Raw genomic sequence first — 25,122 nt, 5'->3', positions numbered from 1 at the left:
GTATTACTCACACTGGCTTAGTGGTATATGGTCACATTATAATAACTACATTTCACCATTAAGATTTAAAGTTTAATGTAAGGGCAGGTTTATGTTAATCTCTAATCATCTTAATTTAAGTTTGCAAATCAAGTATTTCTAACCAGACGTGATGCATTGCCATATTCTTGTTTTGAATGATGCCCTTAGAAATTTCTAAAACTGAATAAGAAAGACTCCAAAGGTACCACAGTTGAATCCAGAAAAGGTGCAGTAAGCCTGTTTCACCATCCCATCCCATCCCATCCCACATGCTTTATTGGTTATACTATGATCCCTTAACAGTGTGTGGTGTGCTATCACAGTGGGACAGCTGTGAAGCCATGTCACTGGAGCATACTGCCACAGTAGCACCATGTTAATTCGACTGTCAGCATGTTCATTATAATACCAGAGAAAATGGGACGGAGGGACAGGGACACACTCTGTTCTGGTAAAATCCAACCTGGTGTAGTAGCATGGTTGCTTAAATACAGCACATTACAGTAATGACAGCGTTTCTTATCTTCAATATTGCACAGAGAAACAGCACATGATTACTGGCAGTCAAACAGAGGAGGGAAAAATCTGAATAAGTACAAATTAATTCCCCACGTTGCCTTGTGCGGATGTGTGTTTTTGCACAGTCCAAACAAAATTTTGACTCTTTTCCAGACCATGTGAAGCTAAACGTAATCATAATAGTGTTGGTTGACTGTTTTACATGAAGGCTGCACAAAATCCATATAAAACACTGGTAAGTGTCATGCTATGCTTTTTTCGTTTCACTAAGTAATGGTTGACAGTTAGCCTTCAAAACAGCATGGCCTCTTTGTGTTTAGTCAGCTAAACTAAAGGAGAAAAGGAGAGTTTTAATTAGTATTTTTATGTTACTGACAATTTATGCAAAATCCATACAAAGTCAAATGTTTTTTGATCAAAATATTCAATTTTGTTTTTGTCATGGTGCTAAAGCCTGGTGTTAACAATGTCCATTGCATTGTTTTATCCATGGTAGCTCAGTATTATGGTAATGTGGTGATATACATGATTGAGTTCTTCATGCTATTGCAGTGCAGCAAATACAAAAAGCCCACAGCTCACAGAGAATTGTAAATAAAACGAACTATACCTTGGTATTGATACGTCTTGGCTCTGTAGGAGGTGAACCCTCACTGCGTCGGTCCCATCAGCTGCTAAACTGTGCACTGTAAGGAAGCATTTAATGACCTTGTCTGTGCCGTGCCAAAAGACCTTTGGATTATTTACTCCTTGCCATGTCTTTAAAAAGAAAGATTTAAACCTCTGTTATAATGGACTACATAAAATTTTTAATCTATTGGATTGTTACCTTAAGTACTCAACTTTCCAAAATGAAAATGTTATTTTTCCATATGGCTCATCAACTGCAACAGCAACAGTGCTGTGCTGTAGTGAATATAAGGTTAACAGTATATAACTGTTAGTTTAGCGGTTTTAGTAAGCAGTTTTGTCTTATGGTTTTTAGGCTGTTGTTGTTATGTTCTAGCTCTAGTTTTATTGCAATGCTCCATACTCTTTGCACCACATAATTATATTGCTGCTGCATTCAGCATGTGAGCAGTTATGCTAATCGATGAATGTGTTTAATCGCTGCTCATCGCAACATGACTCACATTTTCTAACCCTGTTCTTGATCACACAAACACTGGAAACCTCATCACAGACACAAACACAAGTTGATCAAACGTAAATAAAATTTGTAACATAAGAAAACAGCTAGTAGCTTGCTGGTAATATTTTCAAAGAGTTTGCTTGTACTTTACTGTTCGCTACAAAGGTCTCTTGTATTTTTACAGCAGGTTGCTCCACTCTAGATATCGCTTCCGTATTTATGCTGTTGATGCAGGCAGAGGTATAAGACTGTTCATTTGGAGATAGACCCGTACAGCAACCAGCAGGACTCCACTTTGCAGCTCTCACACTTGAGACTCAAATGGCATTACTAACTCTGTAATCTAATCATTGGCCAGTGTAGTAATGTGGTCCACAGCACAAGCCCCGGGTACACTCCTGGGCATACAACCAATTAATTAAGTTAATTGCATGGTTCGCTTAATTGATTACCTTGTTATATTTGCTAGCCTTGATAAGGCTCCATTGCACAGCGAGATAATGTAGACATAATGTGAGTATTAGCCCATAGGCAGCGCTGCTTTCAGGTATCTCTTTCTCTCTTCTCTCCAGTCTGTCAGTGAAATACCAAAGTGTGCAAGTTGTGCAGTGAATGAGTACTTGATGTCAAATTATCATTGCATTATCATAAGCATAATTCGTTTTATTTATTAGCCATTAGCTCAATACAGCCAGTGCAGCAGAAAATTGATAAGCCGGGTGTATGAGTGTGCATGACTGCTGCTGACTGATGCCAACAGGACTCAGCTATGCTAATGTCACGAAGACAAAGGTTGTGCAATAAAATACAAGAGGGATAAATTATGTTTCAGATCAACAATTATCTTAATAATGATAGTTCAGGAATACACATCTAAGACTCAAGTGTTACAAATGAACCGTTTCTCTCAGACAGAGAAAACAAGAGCTACAGTGGTGTGTGTCGTAGGGGTGGGTTTTTATAATCGATTCATCGATTAAAATCGATTCTGGCTTGGATAACGTAAAATCGATTCATTAAAATCCTGAATCGATTTTTTAATATAAATTTATTTTGTCCGAAATGCCAGAATCTCTGGTGACATCTCACAAAATTTCAAGAACCACCAAACAGTAAATGAGAGCAGGTACAGGGATTCTGCACATAGACTTAAACACACAGCGCAACCCGCGGATCAAAATCAGTTAGATGTCGCCTTTCTCACAGTCGGGGCTGAAAGCCGACAGCTCGCTGATCCGGGTCCGCGCTTTGTGTTCACGCCCTTTATGCGCTGATTCTAAAGCTGTTAGTTTGATCTCTCTCCAAACAATATTGACCGAATCAGCAGCAAAAGAAGATCCAAACGCTTCACATAAACATCGTCATGAATTCACCCTTTTACTGTTTTGCTTCCATTGCGATGCGCAGCTCTCTCCCTCCCCCTCTCTCCCCCCCTCTCTCGAACAGTTTCGCTTTCTTCATTTTTCGCTTGCTTGTTACACAAGTCTACTGTTGCTTACAGCGCTGTCGGCCGCTGTTTTTTCCCCTTTTACATTCTTCCGAAAAGAAAACCTCATTTCTGCTGTTCAATACTGAACAAATTGAAACTTTTTAAAATTATTCAAAATGCAAAATGCTTAGCCATGTCTCTAATAAAACCGCTGTAACGTCAGAGGTAATGTTGATTAATTAATGGTTTTCTTTCGTTTTTGATGTACTGCAGAATATTTTTATAAAATCCCAGGCCAGGAAAATCACCTACATGTTTTTCTGTGTTTTATCTTCAGCTACTTTGACACAAAGGCATCTGCTGTGATGCTCACACCTTGGATAAAGTCTTGAGAGTGTCAGCTTCCTTTTTATAGAAACAAAAATATATAAATGTCCTGATCTGAATTATATCTCTGACTGTCAAAATTTCCCAGATTTAAATCGAATCGAATCGAATTAAATCGAATCGTGGATCGAATCGATTCGGGACCTTGTGAATCGGAATTGAATCGATTCTAGAAATCAGTGACGATACCCAGCCCTATGTGTGTGCATCCTTCAGATTAAAGGTTGTTAAAGCCAGAGGCATTTATCAGTGGAATGGATTGGCCTCAGACAACTGTCATATCAGCACTGCTTTAGGGCAAGGCAACCAGCTTCTCTCTCTTCCTCTCCACTCCTTATCCCAGACTCCCTGCTCCAGTTCTCCATTATCTTGTAGCTTCTTCTCTCTGTCTTCCCTGTCTGTCTTGTCCTAATCTCCCACTCCACCCTTCTGCTCACTCATCTCCATGCCTTTCTCCATCTCGCACTGTTCCTCTCTCCTCCCTCTCTCTCCTCTGGTCTCTCGTCTGCTGTGTGTATGAGGGATGACTCTTCCTCCTGGCCTGATTATATTAGCTTCCTGGCTTCACTCTTTTCTGACAGCTCTGACCTTGAAAGAACTGAAGAGTAAGATGTCCACTTTTACAGCTGTAAAAAGCTGCACTATTACTTTTTTCCTTCTATACCTTCCAGTTTTACACTGGAAGATAGCTGCACATAAACACATCATCATCGGAGGGATCATTAAGAAAGGGGCTGCCAGCACCAAAACATCTCACTTCAAAACTCCATCTATTTATATCCAAAGGAGCGCAGCTGGAGGTGAGGGGTGGGGGATTCGAGATGTTTTTTCTTAACTTCTTTTGTACAAAACTTTGCTTTAATGTCCCATAATGGCTCGCTGAATTAGTAGCAGCATCTAACTCACAAGCACACCTTATATGCGTCTTATAAAAACCAATTACCATACCCCATCATGCTCCATGGCACCACTAAATGAACTCATTAAATACACCTAGGATTACAAATCAAAGTAATTGCCAATTAGGATTTACTTAATTGTTAAAAAAAAAAAGTCAAGAATTTGATGCTTTCTCACTCAGTTTGCGGCAGTGCATCAGGTTATATCACACTGTGTACTTGTTTATTGGCCAGGCCATTCTGATGATTTATAGAGACGAGAACAACTAGCCGGGATCAAATTGTGATATACTCACGGCAGTAAATGCCACAGCTGAGGCGGACGGGGACAGGCAGTGCTGTAACTAAAAAAAGGTAAACTCATGACTCTATCTCTGAATTGTATCAGGACAACCAATGCCAAGGTGAGCTCAAACTTTTGTTTGAGTTTCGACGAGTAACAACGGAGATCTGTCTTCTGAGCTGAAAATGAAATGGCAGCACTCTGAGGCTGGAGGCTACTTTAGTTCAGGGCTGCTTTGAGCGAATTCCTAATGTCAGAAGGCTACGATGGCAATATAGCAGCAGGTGATTAGCTGAGGGCTCATCAAGTAAATATTTATCATGTTCACCATCTTATCTTAACACAAGGAGGAGTTAGGGCTAGTGGAAATATCTGTATTTTTTTTTTAAGCTGTTAAAATACTTTAAGGTGACAGCATCAAATTTCATATAATCCAGGAGCTGGAGACCTGCAGGTTTTCAGTAAAAATAGCAGCTTATGGTGACACTAGAGGAAAAAAAATTCCTGGGACCTCTACAAGTCCTTAAGATTCACATCTGTTGGCTATGGATGTCTGTTGAAAATTTCATGCAAATGGATCCCATTGAAATTTGAGTCTGGAACTAAGCTGCAGATCCCCTGCCAACACTGCCCTCCCCAGTCTGGATGATTAAAACAGGCGCTAATTGTGGGATTTAAATGCAGAACTATATTTTGGAGTTTTCTGTGTTTTCTGGTGCACTGTCTGTGGGGTATGGTAAATGTCTTGTTACTCTGCAGCATGATCTATCTAAATGCCTTGGGCTCAGCTATGGAAACACCAGCCTCTCTTTAAAAAAGTGTGGCCATTTAAATAGAACACTAAATCAAATTTTGCCAGAAGGAATGGAAGCCTATTTTCTTACCCCCCATCACTATATATAGAACATTTGTACAATATATGGACATGCCTGTGGGTTTCTCTCAATATAGAGATCGGTAGGTGAATTTTTGCTGCTTAATTGCTTCCTTTGCACCGAGTCACAAAGAGCAGAGTAGATCCATCCCTAACCTACTGCTTAAGAAAACAATAGCGCTGCAGAAGGGGCTGAGCAAGTGCCCATTTAGCTCGTGTGCAGGAGTTAACACATGCAACCTAAAATATTCAAGAAGTACCACTCATGCGTTTGTCCTAGTTGCATCTAAGAGGATTTGGCCATGCTCACATTCCTTTTAGGGTTCTCTTGGGCTGTTACTTGTAAACTCGGGGCCCTACTTTGTGGTTGGTTGACTGAAGCTGCATGTATAAGGTTTACTGATGGGGCAAACAGCACACAGGCGGTCGTATTTGTTGGCGCACATGTGCTTCTTGACTGTGAATGTCAGTGCTTATCAGAGTAATCATGGGAAAAAAGAAAAGCAAATATATGTTTTCAGTAGTCATACAAATAGATTATCCAGGCACAACGATCGAAACCAGTTATATATATTTTTTCCTCATAAAACAATATCATGTCATGATATATTGCATGTCTCTGTAATTCTTTACCTTTTCTCTTATCAGTTTAGTCTCCAGACATAGATTCGTTTTAAATCTACTCACGGTGCTTCTGGATCACAGCCAGTCTTTTGAAAACAGCAATTTCAGTCACCCGGTCTTTGGTGTCCTCCACTGCTGCTATAACATGGCAGCAGTAATAGAAAACTATAAAAGGCCTGTGCGCGATGACAGAGTAATAACAGTAGATTTAAACTGTGGCAGAACAGGCAAGCCTCTCCCAGGCATAATGACTAATACAAATGCATGTCTATGAGCCAATAGACTGAGGTCAATAATCATTGCTTTTTTAAACTTCATTATATGAACACAAAATGTTAAGGCAAACCACTTTGGTTCAGCCTAAACGAACTCCAGAAATTCCCAGGATTACGTCCAAACATATATAATTTGCTGTACGATGGGGAACATGGGAGAGAGCTACACAGAGAGGACATGCAGATGCCAATGAAATGACTATTTGGGATTAATTTCAATAAAACTAATATGAGCAGAGTCATACTGACTGTGATATGTGTACATTTAAGACACACACACACACACACACACACACACACACACACACACACACACACACACACACACACACACACACACACACACACACAGTAATTCAAAGCCATTTCCAGAGCTGAGCAGTTGCCTGCAGTGTTGCGGAGTGGTGTGACTGTGATGGGTCAAGCCTCCTACAAATGGTTTGGAATGCTAAGAGTCTCAAAAATGGGTCAGAGAGAGCTAAATGAGAGCTAACTAGGCCTGGCTAATTATGAAGTAACCAAGTCTACATTGATCAAGCTCGAAGGCCAGAGAGGCCACTGGACTGACTTGTTGTAGACAGGGTTTCTTCTAATTAGCTTGCACTAGTACAGCAGTTTCATGCAAGTGGGTCAGTGTACGAGGACAGCAAACGAATGGATGGATGGCATCAAAAGCTCTTTTAGTGTTTAAACGAGAGATGCATGTGACATCTGATCTATTGTCTCGATCTACAGTCTCCCAATAATCTGTAGAAGCAGATTAGAAATAATTAACCTCTGCAACTGTCCTATTCAAAAGCTGCTAGCATTGTGACTTAAAATATGAATCAAATTCATTAGAGTAATTTGAGATAGTAGGGTAATAGTCCTTCTGTGATCTCTTTTTAATTTCCCTTTTAAATTTCACATTAATTATTTGGATGAAATGAAAAACTATTTGTTTGAAAAGTAACTTGAGACAGAACATTTTACAACAGAAATTTGATCCTTCATAGGTAATTTAATCTCCCTAGACAGACCCAGAACAATAATCCCTTTTCTTCTAGGTTAATATGGCCACATTTCCTCAAATAGCACCTCTTAAGTCACAGGACGTCAGCCGGTCTTTGTGATAATACTGCCATCTTCCGGTGAGGATTGACGTGGTTCTGGTTTGAACAAGCTTCAAACAGAACTGTATTGTAGCTCATAACATTTGCACCACTGCTTAATCAACCAGATAATGAGCAATAAGATTTGAGGCTGTTGCTGTGAGTGTTTCTGTCAAAACTCAGGAGGGAGAGGGGGGTGTGGTATAAATATTTATCCATGGCAAACAGATCAATAGCTATTAAAAAGGTCAAGGGCAGATGATGATGGATGCTGGCTGTAGGTTATCGATAAATTCTGGCTGCTATAATGAATTACAAATCCACACATGCCTGCGCACACGCATAGACAGCAGACCAAATGATAGGGATTAATTCATTGATCATGCTTAATCTGTCATAATTAATTCCATAGGAACAACTGTGATGAGAGCAAGCCTCCATTAAACAGATAAATTATTCAACATGAGGAGGAGGTGGGCCCAAGATAAATGAGCTTGGGAGACTTGTGCAGCAGTCGCAGGCTGAGGCTAATTACAATCTTTTCTGGGAAACTAGCACAGGTTACTTACAGTTATAAATGCATGGATATAAAATACTATACAAGTGTAACTAGAAGCTAAGGTTCACCAAACAGTTCATGGAAGCACACGTGTCATTTAAGCTGACTTTAAATAAGGTTTTCAGGTGATGCATGCCATAAATATCACCCTTGTTAACCTATATACTTTTATACAGACACTTCTCTTTAGCAGGTAGTGGCCCAAGTCAGTATCACATCTCTTACCATATGTTAAGTCATGGGTTTATCCTTTAAGCCATACGTTTTTACAGTTTGTTCCTCCTGTGAACATATTGTCTTTAGTTACAGAATCAGGCCCTGGGCTCTGCACTTTCCTAGCTAACAAGAAAAGTGATTTTATAGATGATGACTGCAACAATACACCAGAGGTATAAAACTTTGTAGATTCGAGAGTAAAAGTCTGTGCATGCAAAAGGTGAAGAAATACAAGGGCAGTCTTTTTTTTTACCTTTATGAATCCCCGCATATGCACTCTCCTCTATTGCATGACTCAGTCACCAGAAAAACTGATATATTTATTTATCATTCTCCACCTGGTCTTTGTCTGTAACATCCTGGGAGACTTCAAGGCCAGCCTTTTGTGTTCCTATCCAAAAGCAACTTGCTATACGGTATACATCACCGTGACGACTATTGATGGTAACAAGCATAAACTTTTGACAGTAAAAATAACATAATTTTCTGTGGAACACAGCTTAAGAGTTTATTTTCCTGCATCTATTCTTTGTTCAGCTCTGCTGCATTGAATCGAAGACACGCATTAATCATATTGTATTTTATTTACTTTCAATCACCATTTACAGCTTTCTGCAGGCACAGGGTGGACACATAACATTAAGTTGCGCTATATTTTAGAATAATTGTGTTCATATTAAAAACCACCTCAATGAAGCTCTCGTTCATGCGTTTCAGAGATGAAATGCATGAAACTAAATCACACATCATCTTTGTACACTCCTAAATATTAGGAAATATTGGTGAAAATCCTCCTAGCCATTGTAATCCTTCAACTAAATCTCTCTTTATTTTTTAAGTTTACAGACCTACTAATTAAAACAGCTGCTTCTTAATGATTGAAGCACGACCAGCTCTCATTTTTCAACTTTGCAACTTTTTTTTGTTGCACACCTGTGCATTTTTAAAGATGGAACAAATCAGACTACAGAAAAAAATCAGCGCAACACCAGCAGGGAGCAGCTGATGCTGGATATATACAGTACAGTAATGCACTGGGATAAACAAAGCAAATGAACCAACTGGACTGTGAATACAGACAGAAACGTTCTGAAATTACAATTAGAACTAGATTCTGGTGGATTTTACTTTCGATTTCCGCATTATTTTTCGATCCAAACGAGGCCGTTCATTTCACTGATCTAACACGTTCGACCTTAAGTTTGAGTTTTGTAATAACCTTCACGTAATCAATGTCAATCCAGCTGCGGTTCATTAAAAGAACAGTCGTCTTTTCAGCCAAGGTCATCAGACTGCGTTTAAAAGAAGGTCTCTCTGCAGAGTGGACAGGTGGACTTGTTGCTGGAAGTGAACCATTTGTACTGTAGCAAGAAGAGGGAAAAAATATATTGTTACAAATAGACAGGCTGCAGTTCATGGTCAGTGATCTCTATAAAGACTGATAAAAGATAAATGAATATTTATAAAATATATCAATATCTCACCAAACACGCAGAGTGGAACTTCTTTTTGCATGTGCGGCAAGCCTTCTTCGGCAGAGAGTAGTTGGATCCGTGGATGACGGAGAAGCAGATCATGCAGTCCTCTATTCCCTCAAAACGCTTATCCACATTGTTCTTCCACAGAGCCAGACCCTCCATTATACTGCCATTCTAAAAGAGCACATATAATTACATTTTCTCAGTGGTTTTGTATTCTTTTTCTTAGCCGTTATCTGAAAAGAAAGTATCTGCACAGCCCTGTAGTGCCAGCACTGGCCTTTCTACTCAACAAACTTTACTTTACCAGGATATAATACAAACAACAAGGGTTGAAAAACAACACCCCAACTTATTACAGCAGCTTCTTGCATATATACTTTTTGTTTGTTTCTTTTTGTGTACCTGATGTGTTAGGTAGGTGCTCAGCTGTAGCATCCAGTTCCTCCACTGCTGCACGGCAACACCCACACGCCTCCCACTCTCCACAGCAATAGAACCCAAAGGGTAATTCTGTGGAAGCTGAATCACCAACTCAATGAAGATATCATCCACAGAATAGGTGGCAATCACCTCCCGTGCTGCTGAGCGGGCCTTGACCTGGGGCACAAAGAAAAGAGAGAAAAAAAAAAGCACATTTTCACTGGGGGTCTTTCAGTTAAACAATCAGCCACCTGCTATATAATTAAATGCCAGGATCCTACTTAATGAACTGAATGCATTATTGTCAAGTGAGGGTTCATTAAATTCGATTTAACAGAAACTATTGTTTGTGCATCATTATACTGCAAATGTGAGGCAGGTGTAGCACTGCAGGATTTATTCCTCTTCAGTGTTTATTACTACAAAAACCTTTTACCACAGGCTAAGAAGAAGGCATCTGCAGATTTCGACAAGATCGCGTAAGTAACTGCAAACGGTTCAGTGCAGAGAAGATGAGGAATTTCACATAGTAAAAGAAAAGAAAAAAAAAAAAGCCCAGAGGCCAGCTCAGAAAAGTTAAACATCTGGACTGTAAACTGCAGAAATGCCATTGTTTACTACGCCTCTTCCCAAAGTAGGGTTGCGACCCAAGGGAGCTGCTGGTTATTGTTTCATTATTTTTTTGTAATTTTCTGAAAATGCCAGAGAACAATCTAAAAGAAAGTTATTATGTGTGAATACATTTTCCTATTTAAAATGTAAGACGAGTCGGCTATTTCAGCTACACTAGAGTGTTCAGCTCATATACTCGGTTCCAGGCTGTGTGGCTGAGTTTCATTGATTCTGATTTCTATGATTCCACTTCATGTTAACTTTGTGATGTTAAAAAATTGAAAACATGAGAAACAGTGTGTCAACAGCGGCTTCATAAAAGCCATTCAAAATGAAGAGAAGAGGTCTCGGTGTGTTTTTGGCAGTGAGGATGTGAATAACGAAAGCTTAAAAATGAACAAAGTAGACGGAGTAGTGGAGGAAACACTCATCGTATGCTATTATTGCATTTTAAATGACATAATTTATAAAAAGCTGAAACAGCATATTAGAATTATATGAGAATTCTGCAATAGTTTTTTAATACCAATTAATTGCAAAAGGTTTCAGATTGTAACTTGAATAAAAAAAAGAAATCTGTACCAACAAGACAACAGATTTGGTGCTCAAACTAACTTGGAAATTTTAAGCTCTTTAACTAAGTAATAACTAAGTAAACTTACAGTCATGCTGTCAAACATTTGAGTGCTGGTGTGGACAGATGAGATCTCCTGGGCTGAGAGAACAGGACTGATGTATTTAATCGTGAACTTCTCCACGGCTGCGCTCACTCTCTTCTCCTGGCTATTCCACCACAGTCGAACCATGGCAGGCAGGTCTTGCACTGTGCTGTAGTACACACTGCAAGCCAGGTGAGGGAGCTCCCACTCAACACTGTCACACTCTACAGGGAAGAAGAACAGGAGGCGATATTTAAATCTGATGTTTAAGTACAAAAAAGGCTACATATGCTCTCAAGAGAAAGGTTGAGAACTCCTTGGAAACACCACATTTATAGGCCGAGGTTACGATAGGGATGAGGGATGTGAGAAATCAATACACAAACTGGCTTTGGTGATACAATACCAGTGTATCATGGTAAACAGAGAGCAAGGCGCAAAGGCAAAGGTGCTGATTTACCCGTTATGAACAACCCTAACCCTTGTTTTTCAATGGCCACTGAATTAACTGATGGGAGATACTGTGAAAACAACGGTTTACTGACAGTCACTGGTGAACATATTCACTTGTGAACCAGCGCTGAAATCTTGGTAATCTAATGGGTTAAACTTTGTCTCGTAACTGTAGGTGTGTATATGTTGCTTACTGTCAACAGCCAGATTCAGGCTCTCTGTGAAGAAGGTTTTAGTCTCCCTCGCCTCTGCCTCCTGGCCTGGATAGGCCGGGTTCTCGGGCATCAGTTTGAAGACGTGGAGAAGGAGTTTGTTAAGGGAGCAGCTTCTCTTAAGGTACTGGGCATAATTGGCACGCAGCTGCAGAAATTATTAAGACAAGTTAATATTTTGAAAAATACCCTCATCAAATCTCATTCTCACCACAGAACTAATATGGCTTGCTCATATTCTGTCATACAATTAAATTTAAAATTCCATCTTGTGACTCACATGCGACGATGAGGATTTAAAAAAAGTGAGAAGCAGCTTCCAGGACAGCAAGTATCCTAGTATGCAGGAGTACTCCACGCTGAGAGGCTGGACCACTGCAAACTCTCCCACCTGAATGCCTGACAGGATGTTATCACACAGCTCTTCACAGGTTGACAGGATGGCCATCAGAGACGCTGGAGGAGACCTGAACACAAGATCTAACTGTAAGAATCGCTTAAAAATTTTACCTATAACAAAACCTGACAATATTTTGTATATGACAAAACAAAGAAAGTGGACAAGAAACCATTGCATCTGTGCAACAAGACGATCCCAAATGACTTACAGGCATGGCTCATCTCTGTCGTCGTCAGATTTATTGTTGTCGCCTTCTCCATCACACTCGGGCAGCTGAGGCATGACCCTGCATTGACAAGAAGAAAGTACATTCATTTTTTATACCTTACCGTATACGTGAGGGGACTATGTGCAAATGCCTGCAGGCGCTCAAGTTTTCAGGATAAATATAACACTGTATATTCGAAATCCTCACTTTTCCAATATGTGGTAGACGGCGATCTGAAGAGGTCTGGCCTTAAACAGGAGCAGAGGACAGAAAGTGTTGAGGAGTGTTTGAAGAGGCTCTGGCAGGTTCGTCTTCTGGTCCGCTATGAAGCGCGGTGGCAACGAGTTTTGGGTTAGCTGCTGCACAGGTACATGCGTCAGTGCAACACCGACTGACTGCAGTACTGCCAAAGGGAACACGGGGTCATCTGGTTCAGCAAAGGCCTCTGAATAACATAACAAAGAGAATGATTAGAGTACTACATACAGGACTACGTAATGCTTTAACATGTACATCATCTTCCTAAACCATATAATAGAGAGATACGTTTGTTTGTTTTTTAAAAAAGACAATTACTTACACTTATTATGCACTTGTGCATATGTAAATAACCGACATTAAATATCATACATGCTATAATACTGCATATATTAAATGGTATACAGAAATTAAAACATCTACATATAAATTTATCTAATGACAGTGAGTTAATTCCACTAAATTTGAAGTCCTTTACTGTCAGGAGCTAAAACATCTGTCTTCTTCTTCAACCGATCCACTTTATTTGATTTGGCACAGATTTTGCCTCTTCAGATGAAACCCTCTGAGGGACTTGTGTCTGCTCCAGGTCTCAAACCAGGGATCTTTCACACATTAGGCAAACTGTTAACTACTACACCATGAAGCCACTGAGGAGATTTAAAAAAACCTCTGGAGATTCATATTGCACACTGTCTGCCACATGTTTTTACTTTAAACTTCACACATGACAAGTAGGGTTCCACTCTTTGCATTCCTATTGATTTAAAAAGTGTGGTTGTTTGCAGTGAGACTAGTTATGACATATCTGCATTTCACCTTTACTTTGAAAAAATTAATTTTCAAATAAAAGTGCTTGTGGGACAGAAAGAAACAGAGACTTGTTCTAAATTTAATTCTGAAAGTGAAGTATAATGGTTTGAAAAAGTGTTTGCCCACTTCCTGATATCCTATTTTTTGTATGTTTGTCCCAGTTAAACGCTTCAGTTCATCAAACAAATTTAATATTAGACAAAGACAACACGAGTAAACACAAAATGCAGTTTCTAAGTAAAGGTGTTTATTATTGGTGGGGTGGGGTTGATTACTGCAACGCCTGTTCTCAATCAAGAAATCACTTAAATGAGACCTACCTCACAAAGTGGAGCACACCAAAAGATCGACATCATGTGAGACCACAGTGAGAGCCATTATAATGGCAAAAACATGGACAGCGGTGAACCTTCTCAGGGGTGGCTGGCCGACCACAATTACCCGAAGAGCACAGCGACGACTCGTCCAAAAGGTCACAAAAGACCCCAGAACAACATCCAAAGAACTGCAGGCCTCACTCGCCTCAGTTAAGGTGAGTGTTCATGACTCCACCATAAGACAGACAATGGGAAAGAATGGCCGGCATGGCAGAGTTCCAAGACAAAACCTACTGCTGAGCAAAAGATTTACCAGAAAACATCTTGATGATTCCCAAGACTTTTGGGAAAATACTGACAAGACAAAAGTTGAACTTTCTGGAAGGTGTGTGTCCCATTACATCTAGTGTAAAATAACACAGCACTGCAGAAAAGGACATCACACCAACAGTAAAAATGGTGGTGGTAGTGTGATGGTCTGGGGCTGTTTTGCTGCCTGAGGACCTGAAAGACTGTCTGCGGTAAATGGAACCATCAATTCTGCTGTCTACCAAAACATCCTGAAGGAGAACATCCGGCCATCTGTTTGTGACCTCAAGCTAAAGCGCACTTGGTTCTTATAACAGGACTATGATCCAAAACACACCAGCAAGTCCACCTCAGAATGGCTTAAGAAAAACAAAATAAAGACTTTGGAGCAGCTTAGACAAAATCAACGACCTTAAAAAGGCAGTTCATGTTCGAAAACCCTCCAACGTTTCTGAATTACAACAATTCTGCAAAGACGAGTGGGTCAAAATTCCTCCACAGCGCTGTAAAACACTCGTTGCCAGTTATCACAAAAGCTTGATTGCAGTTGTTGCTGCTAAGGCCCAACCAGTTATTAGGTTTAATCAGATCATTTATTCACAAAGGGCCATGTAGGTTTGGATTTGTTTCCCCTTAACAATAAATACCTTAATTTAAAAACTGCACTTTGTGTTTACTTGTGTTATCTTTGTCTAATATTTAAATGTGTTTAATAATCTGAAACATGTAAATGTGACATACATATAAAAGAAGAGGAACTCGGGAAGAGGGTCAAACACTTTCACACCACTCTCTGCTCTTGCTGATAATGTTTGTCCACTTTCAACTTCAGGGTCGTGACTGAGGTATCAACTTTCTTCCACAATTTCCGACTGAATCTCTGGATCAAAAATGTACTATTCAGTTACACAGAGGATATGTGCTATCTAATGTTTAGCAAAATTGGAAAGAAAAACATCATATCCACACATACCTGTGATACTGACAGGCAGCGGTAACAGCAGGTTGTAGATTCCCTCTACAAAGAAATCTGTCCATTCGCCAGCCAGTTCTGGTGGCAGCTTGTCTGCTATATTGGACGAAGATAATGTTGTGAAGAACTCATTCAGCTTCACTATCAATCCAGCGTTCTCGCACACAAAGAGCTGCACCCATGGGTTCCATAGACTTCCAACATTCTCACTGGCAGTCTGAGATTGAAAGCAAGCAAATAAAGTCGAAGACTGTGAGAAATAAACATTCTGGGAGTAGCAGAGTATCACAACAAAGACTAACAATTTAAATACAGTGAAAACAAAACAAAAAAAAAAACAGCCGTTTTCACAGATAAACTCCAAACAATGTTTGGGACTCTGCAGTGCGAAGACAGCTGGAGGATAATCCGTTTAATGCCTGATCATACCAATTTGGACGTTTCTGTTTTCGCATGACGCTCAGCGGGCTAAAGTTTAGAACGATTTTTGACTGCGGTGTATATGTGAAAAAGGCTCATCTATGAGATACATCTCACCTCCAACCATGCCAACATAGAGCACAGCAGGAAGTCCCACTGGCTTCCCCCTAGAATTGCTGGACAGCGAGTCACCAGCCAGGACAGGAACCGCATGATCTCCACACTAAGGTTCAACTGCTCTGAAGTTGCTTTGGACAGGTCACTAAAACATGTGAAATAGAAAAAGCAGTCAAAACCAGTAGAAAATACACCAGTGAGTCACACAATTTAACCAATTGTAACTGTTTTTATTAACTTTATTGAAGAATATACCATTCTTTAAAAGAATTGACCAAATCTGGTATAAAGTATAGCCAATTTAATCTTACCTTATCTTATAGTAGGACTTGTTTTCCAGCATATTTTACAGATGCCAGTGGTGCAAGGGGTATGTGTCAAATTAACATTCATGTGAATCATCTCGTTTAGTAGGTACAAACCACATTTTACCAAGAACCCCCTATAAGACTTTAGCATTTTGGAACTGCTCATTTGCTTCTTACTTTATCCCGTGACCCCTGGAATACGATAACCAATGTTATCGAGATGTTATAAACTTCAGCTGTCGAGGGTTTTGATATCAGTGTACACAAACTTTGTGTTTCGAGAGATTAATAAACAGCTTATGCAGTTACATTACCAGCTAAAGAGGAACCAGTCCTCCCTGCTGTTCCTCCATTCCATCACAGTGGCCAGGATAGCCTGCACAACCTTGTCCTCTACTTGTGTGCTGGCATTCAGACAGCACAGCAGCACTGCCAGACACCCATACACATCTGAGACACACAGGCACAATTATTATTCACTTCTTCAAGTGCAAAATAAGCATGTGTGCATTTGTGTGTATATTCATATGTGTGTTCTTACTTTCATCCTCCTGCCAGTTGACTAATCCAGCAGTAGCCAAAGCTACAAGACTCTCCCTGTCTTCATTGCTCATACTGGGGCAGAGTACCTGGAGTGTGTTCAGTTTGCTTTGAGACACTGGGAACAAACTAGTCAAACACAGAAAATTATGAATATGCAACACAGCAGCCACATGACAGCTCTGAGTGTGAAATCCGTGAATTTAAACAATTTTAACTGATCAACTGCTGACCTGTTTGCACTACCATAAAGCTTCCTCACTGCTGCGCCTTCCAAGCTGTTGCTGTGGATGTAGTTTTCTAGAGTCAGAGACCACAGACCTCCCTCTGTCACTGACCTAAATGGCAACAAGACAATTTAAAAAAAATAAATAAATAAATCACTGAATGGTGTTTTAAATTACTGCCTAGAAAGTGAGATGTGAATCAAAGACAGAGCAAAAAACATAAATGAGATATTTCCAGTAGAGCTGAAAACTCAATAAATCAGCTTCTGTTTATACAGAATTTTACGACACAGGTTGGTCTTGCCAAGTGCTAAATAAATCTGTTCTTTGTCAGGAATTAGTGAGTAAATATCACCTCGTGTAGAGAGTCTCCTGCAGGGGTTTCATTGGAACCTGTCCATTAAGCCCTTCTGAGAGGCCCCAGTCAGTCAGCATGTTGTGATATGTCGACACCATCGTAGGGCTGTAGTTTAACTCCTTACACCACTGCAGAGCGTAAAGTAGTTCTGAAACTAATGAACAAAAGGGCACCAAAAAATGGATTAAACATTATAGTCTGTCAAATAAAAAATACATCATGTAGTCTCGGAATAAAAACAAAAACAAAAATAAGTTGAGGGAAAACTGTAGCTCATGTTCTGTTCAATTTGTCTACCTGTGTATGTAAGGTTTTGTTGAAGTGAAGGACTTTCTGCCTCACTCTGGCCACCATGTGTGAATGCAGCACTGTGTGCCACCTTCCCTAAAAGAGCACAGGCACACAGGTGGGCTGGCAGCTTGTTCAACTCCCTGAACTTCCACATGTCCATGGAGGGTTTTTCACAAACATCTCGCAAACGGCTAGACAGTAAAGGGCTTTTGATCCACTGAAGACACAGAGAATAGGAGTAAAACTATGGATTAGTATCAAATATTTAATTGCAAGCTTTAATTTTAAAAAAATTCTTCCGTTTAAAATATTTGCCCATTGTTTGCCAGTGCCCAAATGATCCCTTTAGTAAAATTGATGCGCATTAAGGTTACCGACCTGAGGAGGTAAGGCCCGCCTGATTCTTGTCCACTCTGTCTGGCTGGGCATCAGGAGGGTAAAGAACTGGATGATGATGGAGGACGCCTGATCACAGACAGAGATGATCGACTCCACCACGCTTTGTACGGCCAAAACTAGAACCTGTATGCTGTAACAAAATAACAGCCGGAAATCTTAATTGCAACAAGACAGGAAAAGATTCTTCAAGTATGCATCACATGCAATAAACAGGTCAGAATTAGTTCAATTACAGACCACTTTATTTTTTAAAAGAAGCATTTCCTTACCCTTTCATATCCAGCGGTGTGGCAAGCAGCTGCTTCCTCACCCAAACAGCTGCACTGTGCAGGAAGCCGCCTTCTTTGACCTCATATTCACAGTGTTGGACCAATGACTGGACCCCAGCCACGCACACTTTCCTCATTTTATGTAAAAGTGAGTCTATCAAAACAATATCACGACAAATGAGTTTTGCTTTGTTTGTTTTTAAATCATACCTGTCAAGTATGCATGAGGCTTGTGCACTGTGCAAATACCCACCAGATAAGTGAGTGTGCGCCTGATCTTGAGCAGTGAGCTGGAAGACGGTGAGCAAGAGCTCCTCAGCGGAGACGAGAAGAAGGCAGTCTTGTACAGAAGAGAAGAACGTGGAAGCCACATCACAAATGAAGGAGATGAGTGGCTCCATGTTGCCTTTATCTGATAGGCTTTTGGTCTCAGACAGAGTGGCGTGGAGTTTCTCCAAGATTTTCTCCATGTACACCTCTCCGATCAGAGACTCTGCATATGTAAACAGACAGAACACGTGATTTTTGAGTAAAACAAGCAAACAAAAAAGTATTTTTTTTTGTAAAAATGTTTGATTTTGTGTTCACCATTGTTGTGATGCTGAGAGAGGACCAGGCTGATAAGCGTCCAACTGTGGCCGCTTGTAGAAGAGATGGAGTCGCAAGAGCTGCTCCCCACCTTGCAGAGCTCCTCAGTCAATCCCAGGAGTTGTTCACCCAGAACCGAACCTTTTAGCCAATCACTGCAGCTCTTCAGAGTCTCCGGATCCGTACATGCCTGACAGGAAAGATAGCAGAGCAGCACAGACAGTTCCAGCATCATAAATTTGATATATATGTAGGGAACAAGCTGAAGAAAAGAAAAAAGAAATGAGTGAGTGAGTAGCACATACCCTCTGAATAATCTGCAGGATAATTCCCCATGACAGACCCATCTAGAAACCAGAGTGAAGAGTGAAAATATTAGCACAGGAAAAAGGTTTGAGATGAATCTCCAGCAAATGTGGGAATCCTGATGATAGTGAAGACTCGACATCAAGTTTCACATCTGCATCTCACCGTGGTGATATGGTTGAGGATGCGGTTGGTCTCCTGCCCACTGCAGCAGTGAAGCGAGCTGAAGACCATCTCCACCAGGTGCTCGGTGTCTGTGCGCCCCTTTTCAGCCAGCCACACCACCACCCGCTCCAACAGGAACTGCACTGCTGGATTTTTCATAATCCCCTCATCCCTCTGCTTCTCGTCTTTTGTCATTTTGTCATCCAGTTCAACCAATGTCTAAGAGAAGCACAGTTAGGGTGAAAAAAATGAAACCTTCAATGAGCTATAAGAGCTGGTAAGGATGAAATAATTTTCACTATTGAATCCAAAGGGTCATACAAGGGTTCTTTCACATTTAAGACTTCATTAAAATTACAGATAATTAACGTTACCGTCGGCAGTTTTGCAAATCATGACACCTATTTGTAAAAACAATGTTTTCACAGATTTTGCAATTAAGAAGACAAATTCATCGGGTGTAAAAAAAAAAAAAAAGAAGATTAGCAGAACACAACCACTAAAAATCAAAGGAAGGAATAAATGATTGACATTAAAATACAATTCTCTGCAATTAAAATTTAAAATTTAAAAACAAATGACTTACACTGAAAACTCTGGGGGTGTGGAAAGACCGCATAAGATGGGAGAGGAAAACAAGATGTCTCTCTGAGTTTTTCTCATTCACATGCACCAGGCACAGCTGTGCCAGCTGGCACACTACATCTTCAAAATGCTGCGTCTGTAGGGACCCAAATGCTTTCTCATTCACAAGCTCTGACACCGCCTGCGCAAGCTTCTCAGCGCCATCCCCCTCAACTCCAGTTTTCTCATTTTCTTCTGGTTTAGAAAAACACAACCTGACAGATTTCTTCTTCTGTGTTTGCTTTTTGTTTACCCTCTCAGGATAACGCATCACCTGGAGAAACACGGGAGAGAATAGATTTGTTTTGGCGCCACTTTATCTGTTACCTAATGACCTTTTTTTCCTTTTCTTTTTTTGACATAAATTGCTCTGACAGTCATATTGATCTCCTGCATCCTCAGTGACAAAATTGCCATTTCTGTGGAGAATACATTTGAGCAAGAGACTTTTCAAAAGTAAGCTTACATGTAGCAAGGTGGCTATCCCTTCCAAAGCCTGTGGATCTGCCTCCTCGTTGTCAACATAACTCACACAGAGAAGACCAAGTTCCTCCCAGAAGTCTGTCAGAAGTCTTTGAAAGACATCTTTGCTGTCACTGGCTTCACCTTCCCTTTGTAAACCTACCCTCTTCTCCCAGGAAATGAGCATTTCAGTGACCGAAAGGAAGAGAGGACCATTCTGAAGGGAAGGATTTCTTAGAGCATTTTCAAGTAGGGGTAGAAGCTACAAAAAGACAAAAGCAAATGTAAGAAAGATGCCAACCTCGCTAGATTTACCATTATGGGAAAAGCATGCATGACTGAGTGACTCCACCTGCTGTGAATTCAGCATGCTCCTTATTTTCCCCTGGTCGTCCACATCCTCTGCATTTTGTAATACGCAGTATCTCAAGCACTCAACAAAAGATGTCACTATCGCCGCACTTTCTGATGGGCTCGTTACTGCACGCTCACTAGAAAGACTGACACAATCACACAATTGAGGTTATATAGTGCAAAAGATTATTAAGTTACGTGAAGAGTAATAAGAATATTATTCATCAAATGACTTGCTAAAGAATTCAAGTAATACATTTACTTTCTGAGTGTATTAATTTGACCTGTACAATTTTCTCATTCAACATAATACATGCATACATTTTAAAAAACAGATAGAAATATACACATAAACTAATTACCCTTGTGCGAATGTAGTGAAGAACATGGTGAAGAAGTCCATCTTTGGATCAGTGACCTCTGGGGGCAGTTTACTAAGAAGCGGCATCAGATTCGGGTGTAAAGCTTTAGCCATGCCTTTGCCGCCCTCTTTTAACAGAGCCCAAAGTTTGGGCAAGAAGCCTTTCTTGGCATTCACGTGTGTCCAGCAATCCTAAACCACACACAGACAAAACAACAACAAAATAAAACACATCTACTTGTTGTTGCTTAACATAATGTCTTCTTGCACTACTTTTTCACTTCATTTTAATATCAGAAATCCAGCTGTATTATCATTATTGCATGGACATGTTTTAAACATGAGCTTACATGGATTGTAGACACAACGTGGAGAACAGCCTCCCACACGGGGGGCAGCACTACAGGATCCGTGTCGTCGATACTGAGGAGGACAGCGGGACAGAGACGCGCTGCTTCAGCGTGGACCAGTCCTGGTGTGAACTCACACAGAGCACACACCATCTCAAAAAACGCCCCCCTCACCTGCAGTTGTAATTTTTACAACAGTAAACAACAGTTGCTTATTCAGTTCAGATTTAGCCAAAACGTGCAAACAAACAGTGACAGAAATTAATGTCATGGTGCATTTAAAGCTTTCTGTTGGCAGGTGACAGCCCAGCAAAAACACCTTGTTTGTTTGTTTTGAGGGTTTGTTTTTTGCACACTACAAATACCATTCAAATCAGGCCTAATCAGCTAGTACCTGTGGAATCTTGTGTTTGCCATATTTCCAAAACTTTCCAGAATTAACAAGATGTGCTAGTCCTGTCTCCAGGGCCGCCCTGTCATCCTGGAGCAGCAGGGAGAGAAGTCTCTTCACCCCCAACAGAGAACTGGTCAGCATGCGCACATATTTGGCTTCCCTCTCCTCCTCCGTCAAACTTCTAGAGAACAAGTAAAAATCAGTGCCTCAGCAAAGACAGAATACATTATCATCGTGGCGCACAGTGAGAAGGACGAACAGAGGTGCTACAATGAGATGAAATCTTAGCATACTGGGAATCACTCAGTGTGTCGGCCGTTTCCTTCAACAAAACATCTTGAAGTACCTGCAATGTAAAAACAACAATTGCATGTTAAATTCAGCTAAAGCAGAAAATTCACCACGTCCACAATGATGCCACCGCTTCTACTCACATTAAGGATTTCATCCTTGCAGAAGCTGATAGCTTCAGGCTGTTTTGCGGGTGAGAAAGCAGCCTGGAAGGCCTGGAAAGCAGCTGAGGCTGCAGGTGTGTGGGTGTCACACTGGGACAGAATCCAGTGACCCATCAAGCTTTTCAGAAATGGGGCCAAGCTGCGACGTACTTTTAGCACCAGCTGCTCAAAAGCCTGCTGGGTAGCCTCCCTAATGCGTCGATCGTGATCCTGACAGACATTATGAAGAGAAAACCTTTTTTAATATAGACACACCCTAAGAACAAACAAACACATATTTAAATCTCACATAAAATGTTCTTCTAGTGTAGTTTTAGGCAGCCACTTAGTGAGAAATACTTTTACACATTTTTATAATTACACATTGGTAAAAAAGGGATAATTGAATTGATTGATATGAAATCTGAAGTAGTGTAAAATCTACAATTGTTGAGCTGGTTGGAGTGGTTTGTTATGCACTAGATGTCATTAATTTTTCCAGAATAGTTGAAATTAATAGTAACAATAATAACAATCGAAATAATATGAAAACTAATCATGATTTCCCAATAAATGGACAGCTCACCACTGATATTTTGCAGTAAATCCTTGGCCAGTATGGTAGGATCCCTTTGACAACATCAGCATCCCGTTCCTGACACATGGACCCAAAATCCTGCACAGCCTGAGAAGATTACACATAATCACCAGACAAGTTTGGACAAAAAAACAACGTATCTAACAGTCATGTCCACACAGTATTTTATGGTACTGTTTGTAACATGTGTGTGGGTATGTGTGCTTTTTTAACTTTTTACATAGCAATTATGTCTAGTCAACTAAAGTCAAAAGTTTATTTCTATAGCACATTTCAAACAATGTCAGCTGTTATACGAAATATACACCATACACAACAGTCACTAAATCAACAACAAATATACACTAAAAACAATCAAACAAAGTAAGTAAGACTGTGCTTGCATTATAAAAAAAAAAGACAGTGTACCCTGCTCAACTAGAACTGAAAGCAAGTGAGAATATATAGGTTTTTTATCAGTCTGTTCAGACTGGGCAGCTCTTATGTGAAAAGATAAGTTCTTTCAAAGGTCACAAGCCATGACTGAAAAGCTAAGTAAGATGGCATCAAAACCACTGAGACTATTTAAAACTTAGATCCTGAAAAGTGAATCCTGCTATGGAGTGCAAGCCAGTTTAAGGAGGCTAATACAGGTGTGATGTCATCACGTCATTTCTTTCCTGTTGAGAGTAAGCTGCTACAATTTGCGTTTCAGTTAGATCTCAACAAAATGTTAAGTTTTTGTAAGTGACCTCTGTACACAACAAAGTGGCGTTTAACTCAAGCAACCAAGACATGATTGAAACAAACTTGCTGCTTTAATTCAACAGTTTAATCAAAAGTACAGAATTCACCGTTTTAAAAAGGTAACCATGTTTACATACAGATCAACTATTTTCAGAGACGACTCAAATGTAATTGGACAATTGACTGACAAGTAGTTTCCTGGCTGGGTGAGGAAAGTTTCATCAGTATGGAGATTTGGAGTTCACTCTAAGTGTTAAACTTTTATTTGGTGGCTGTTCACTGAAACTCTCAGTGTTTCATATGCATATATAAACATATCCTAAACTCCCAGCATATGTTTTGCGTAATATGACTTATTTACAGTGAAATCATGACGGGGTTTGTGTATCTGGCATCAAGCAGAATAACAGTTAAACTTACAGCTGGGGTTTAAACTCACCTTGAGTCTGGTGACAACATCCCTCTTCGACAATTTTCTGAGCACCAGGCGGAAATCTGCATCTACCAGGTTGTCTATGTCTTCCGCGCCGTGGACAGCTGGAACGTAACTCAGCTCCGAGGCGACGGTCGAACCGAAGCCAACAAACGCCGGGATTACGCCACCTTCCCGGGTCAGGACCTCAGCAGCTCGGCCGCTGCTGGACGGCTAGTGGCGGGAAAGAAAAAAACGAAGTGTGGTTAGCTACATCTATCAAACACCACAGCTATGTCACGCGTTGTGATAATCAGAAGTTTACATTAGCTCGTTTTCGGCTTTGTTGTTAGCAATTTTAGCTGTTGTCTTTAACACTCTGCCTTACAGACAGTGGGAGCAACTCACCCGAACATTTCCTTTAGTTCGCTGTTTATTCTTACCCCCCATGGCTATGTATTAATCTTTAAAGTGTATATTTCCTATGATAACTCTGTAGTTACTAAAGCTGACAGCATTTCATTACACAGACCTAACGCCAGTTGTCACGCTCGTGTTCCGGAAGTCTGGACTTCCTGTTTACATCTTTCAAAGTAAAGCGCCCGTGTCAAAGTTTTATAATTCTGTCTTTTGGGGTTTTGGTGATAACTATTGGTACTGGCTTTTCTAACGAAGACTATTATCAGTGCTCGTTGTCACAGGATCTTTGCATTTTTGTAGTCAATAGATAATAAGTACTTGAAATATGCCTTGTGACAAACTAATTGCAGGAATTTGCAAAGATAAGACTGACATTTCCCTCAGATATGTCCATCAGTGTAAAATTGAGTTTTACAGAACTTTTGAAAGTTTGACTTGATTTGGAACAATGCTCATCTACGGAATTAAGTGGTCATACTTCTTATCTCCTCCCCCTGTATGTATCTTTGTTGTTGTGAATTTAAACCCTAGATAAGAATTCTTTCTTTCTGAAAACAGAAAATGTAAGTATGGGG

At 40.3% G+C, this 25,122-nt stretch overlaps 1 protein-coding gene across 1 annotated transcript; it reads right to left on the bottom strand.

Moving 5' to 3' along the window:
* Positions 1–8,874: 8,874 nt before the first annotated feature.
* Positions 8,875–24,699, bottom strand: ltn1 (listerin E3 ubiquitin protein ligase 1). Its single transcript, XM_085289084.1, has 32 exons — positions 24,536–24,699; positions 24,155–24,361; positions 22,978–23,076; positions 22,392–22,622; positions 22,251–22,303; positions 21,958–22,138; positions 21,564–21,737; positions 21,215–21,405; positions 20,851–20,998; positions 20,503–20,760; positions 19,999–20,310; positions 19,413–19,631; positions 19,247–19,288; positions 18,942–19,131; positions 18,607–18,846; positions 18,354–18,507; positions 18,064–18,214; positions 17,692–17,902; positions 17,392–17,548; positions 17,043–17,147; positions 16,811–16,938; positions 16,584–16,719; positions 15,962–16,106; positions 15,425–15,641; positions 12,962–13,199; positions 12,755–12,832; positions 12,427–12,613; positions 12,129–12,294; positions 11,485–11,705; positions 10,193–10,387; positions 9,794–9,961; positions 8,875–9,670 (listed from the first exon to the last, which is right to left on the bottom strand). Exons 1-32 carry the CDS (start codon positions 24,575–24,577, stop codon positions 9,608–9,610), a joined length of 5,307 nt encoding a protein of 1,768 aa, XP_085145210.1. The 5' UTR covers positions 24,578–24,699; the 3' UTR covers positions 8,875–9,607.
* Between the last annotated feature and the right edge of the window lie 423 nt (positions 24,700–25,122).

Source organism: Mchenga conophoros, linkage group LG10, assembly GCF_057382185.1.
Source record: "Mchenga conophoros isolate Kocher_MC1m ecotype Shallow Benthic linkage group LG10, M_conophoros_male_GT1.1, whole genome shotgun sequence".
Classification (NCBI taxonomy): Eukaryota; Metazoa; Chordata; class Actinopteri; order Cichliformes; family Cichlidae; genus Mchenga; species Mchenga conophoros.
Note: the sequence above shows the minus strand (reverse complement) of the source record. Positions and strands in the feature narration are given on the sequence as shown.

Coding starts and splice junctions, on each gene's coding strand:
- ltn1 (XM_085289084.1), bottom strand. CDS start 24,577: ATGGGGGGTAAGAATAAACAGCGAACTAAAGGAAATGTTCGG. Junction 22,623..22,977: donor TTTACTGCAAAATATCAGTG/GTGAGCTGTCCA, acceptor AATGTCTGTCAG/GATCACGATCGACGCATTAG. Junction 9,962..10,192: donor GCACCTACCTAACACATCAG/GTACACAAAAAG, acceptor GTGCTCTTTTAG/AATGGCAGTATAATGGAGGG.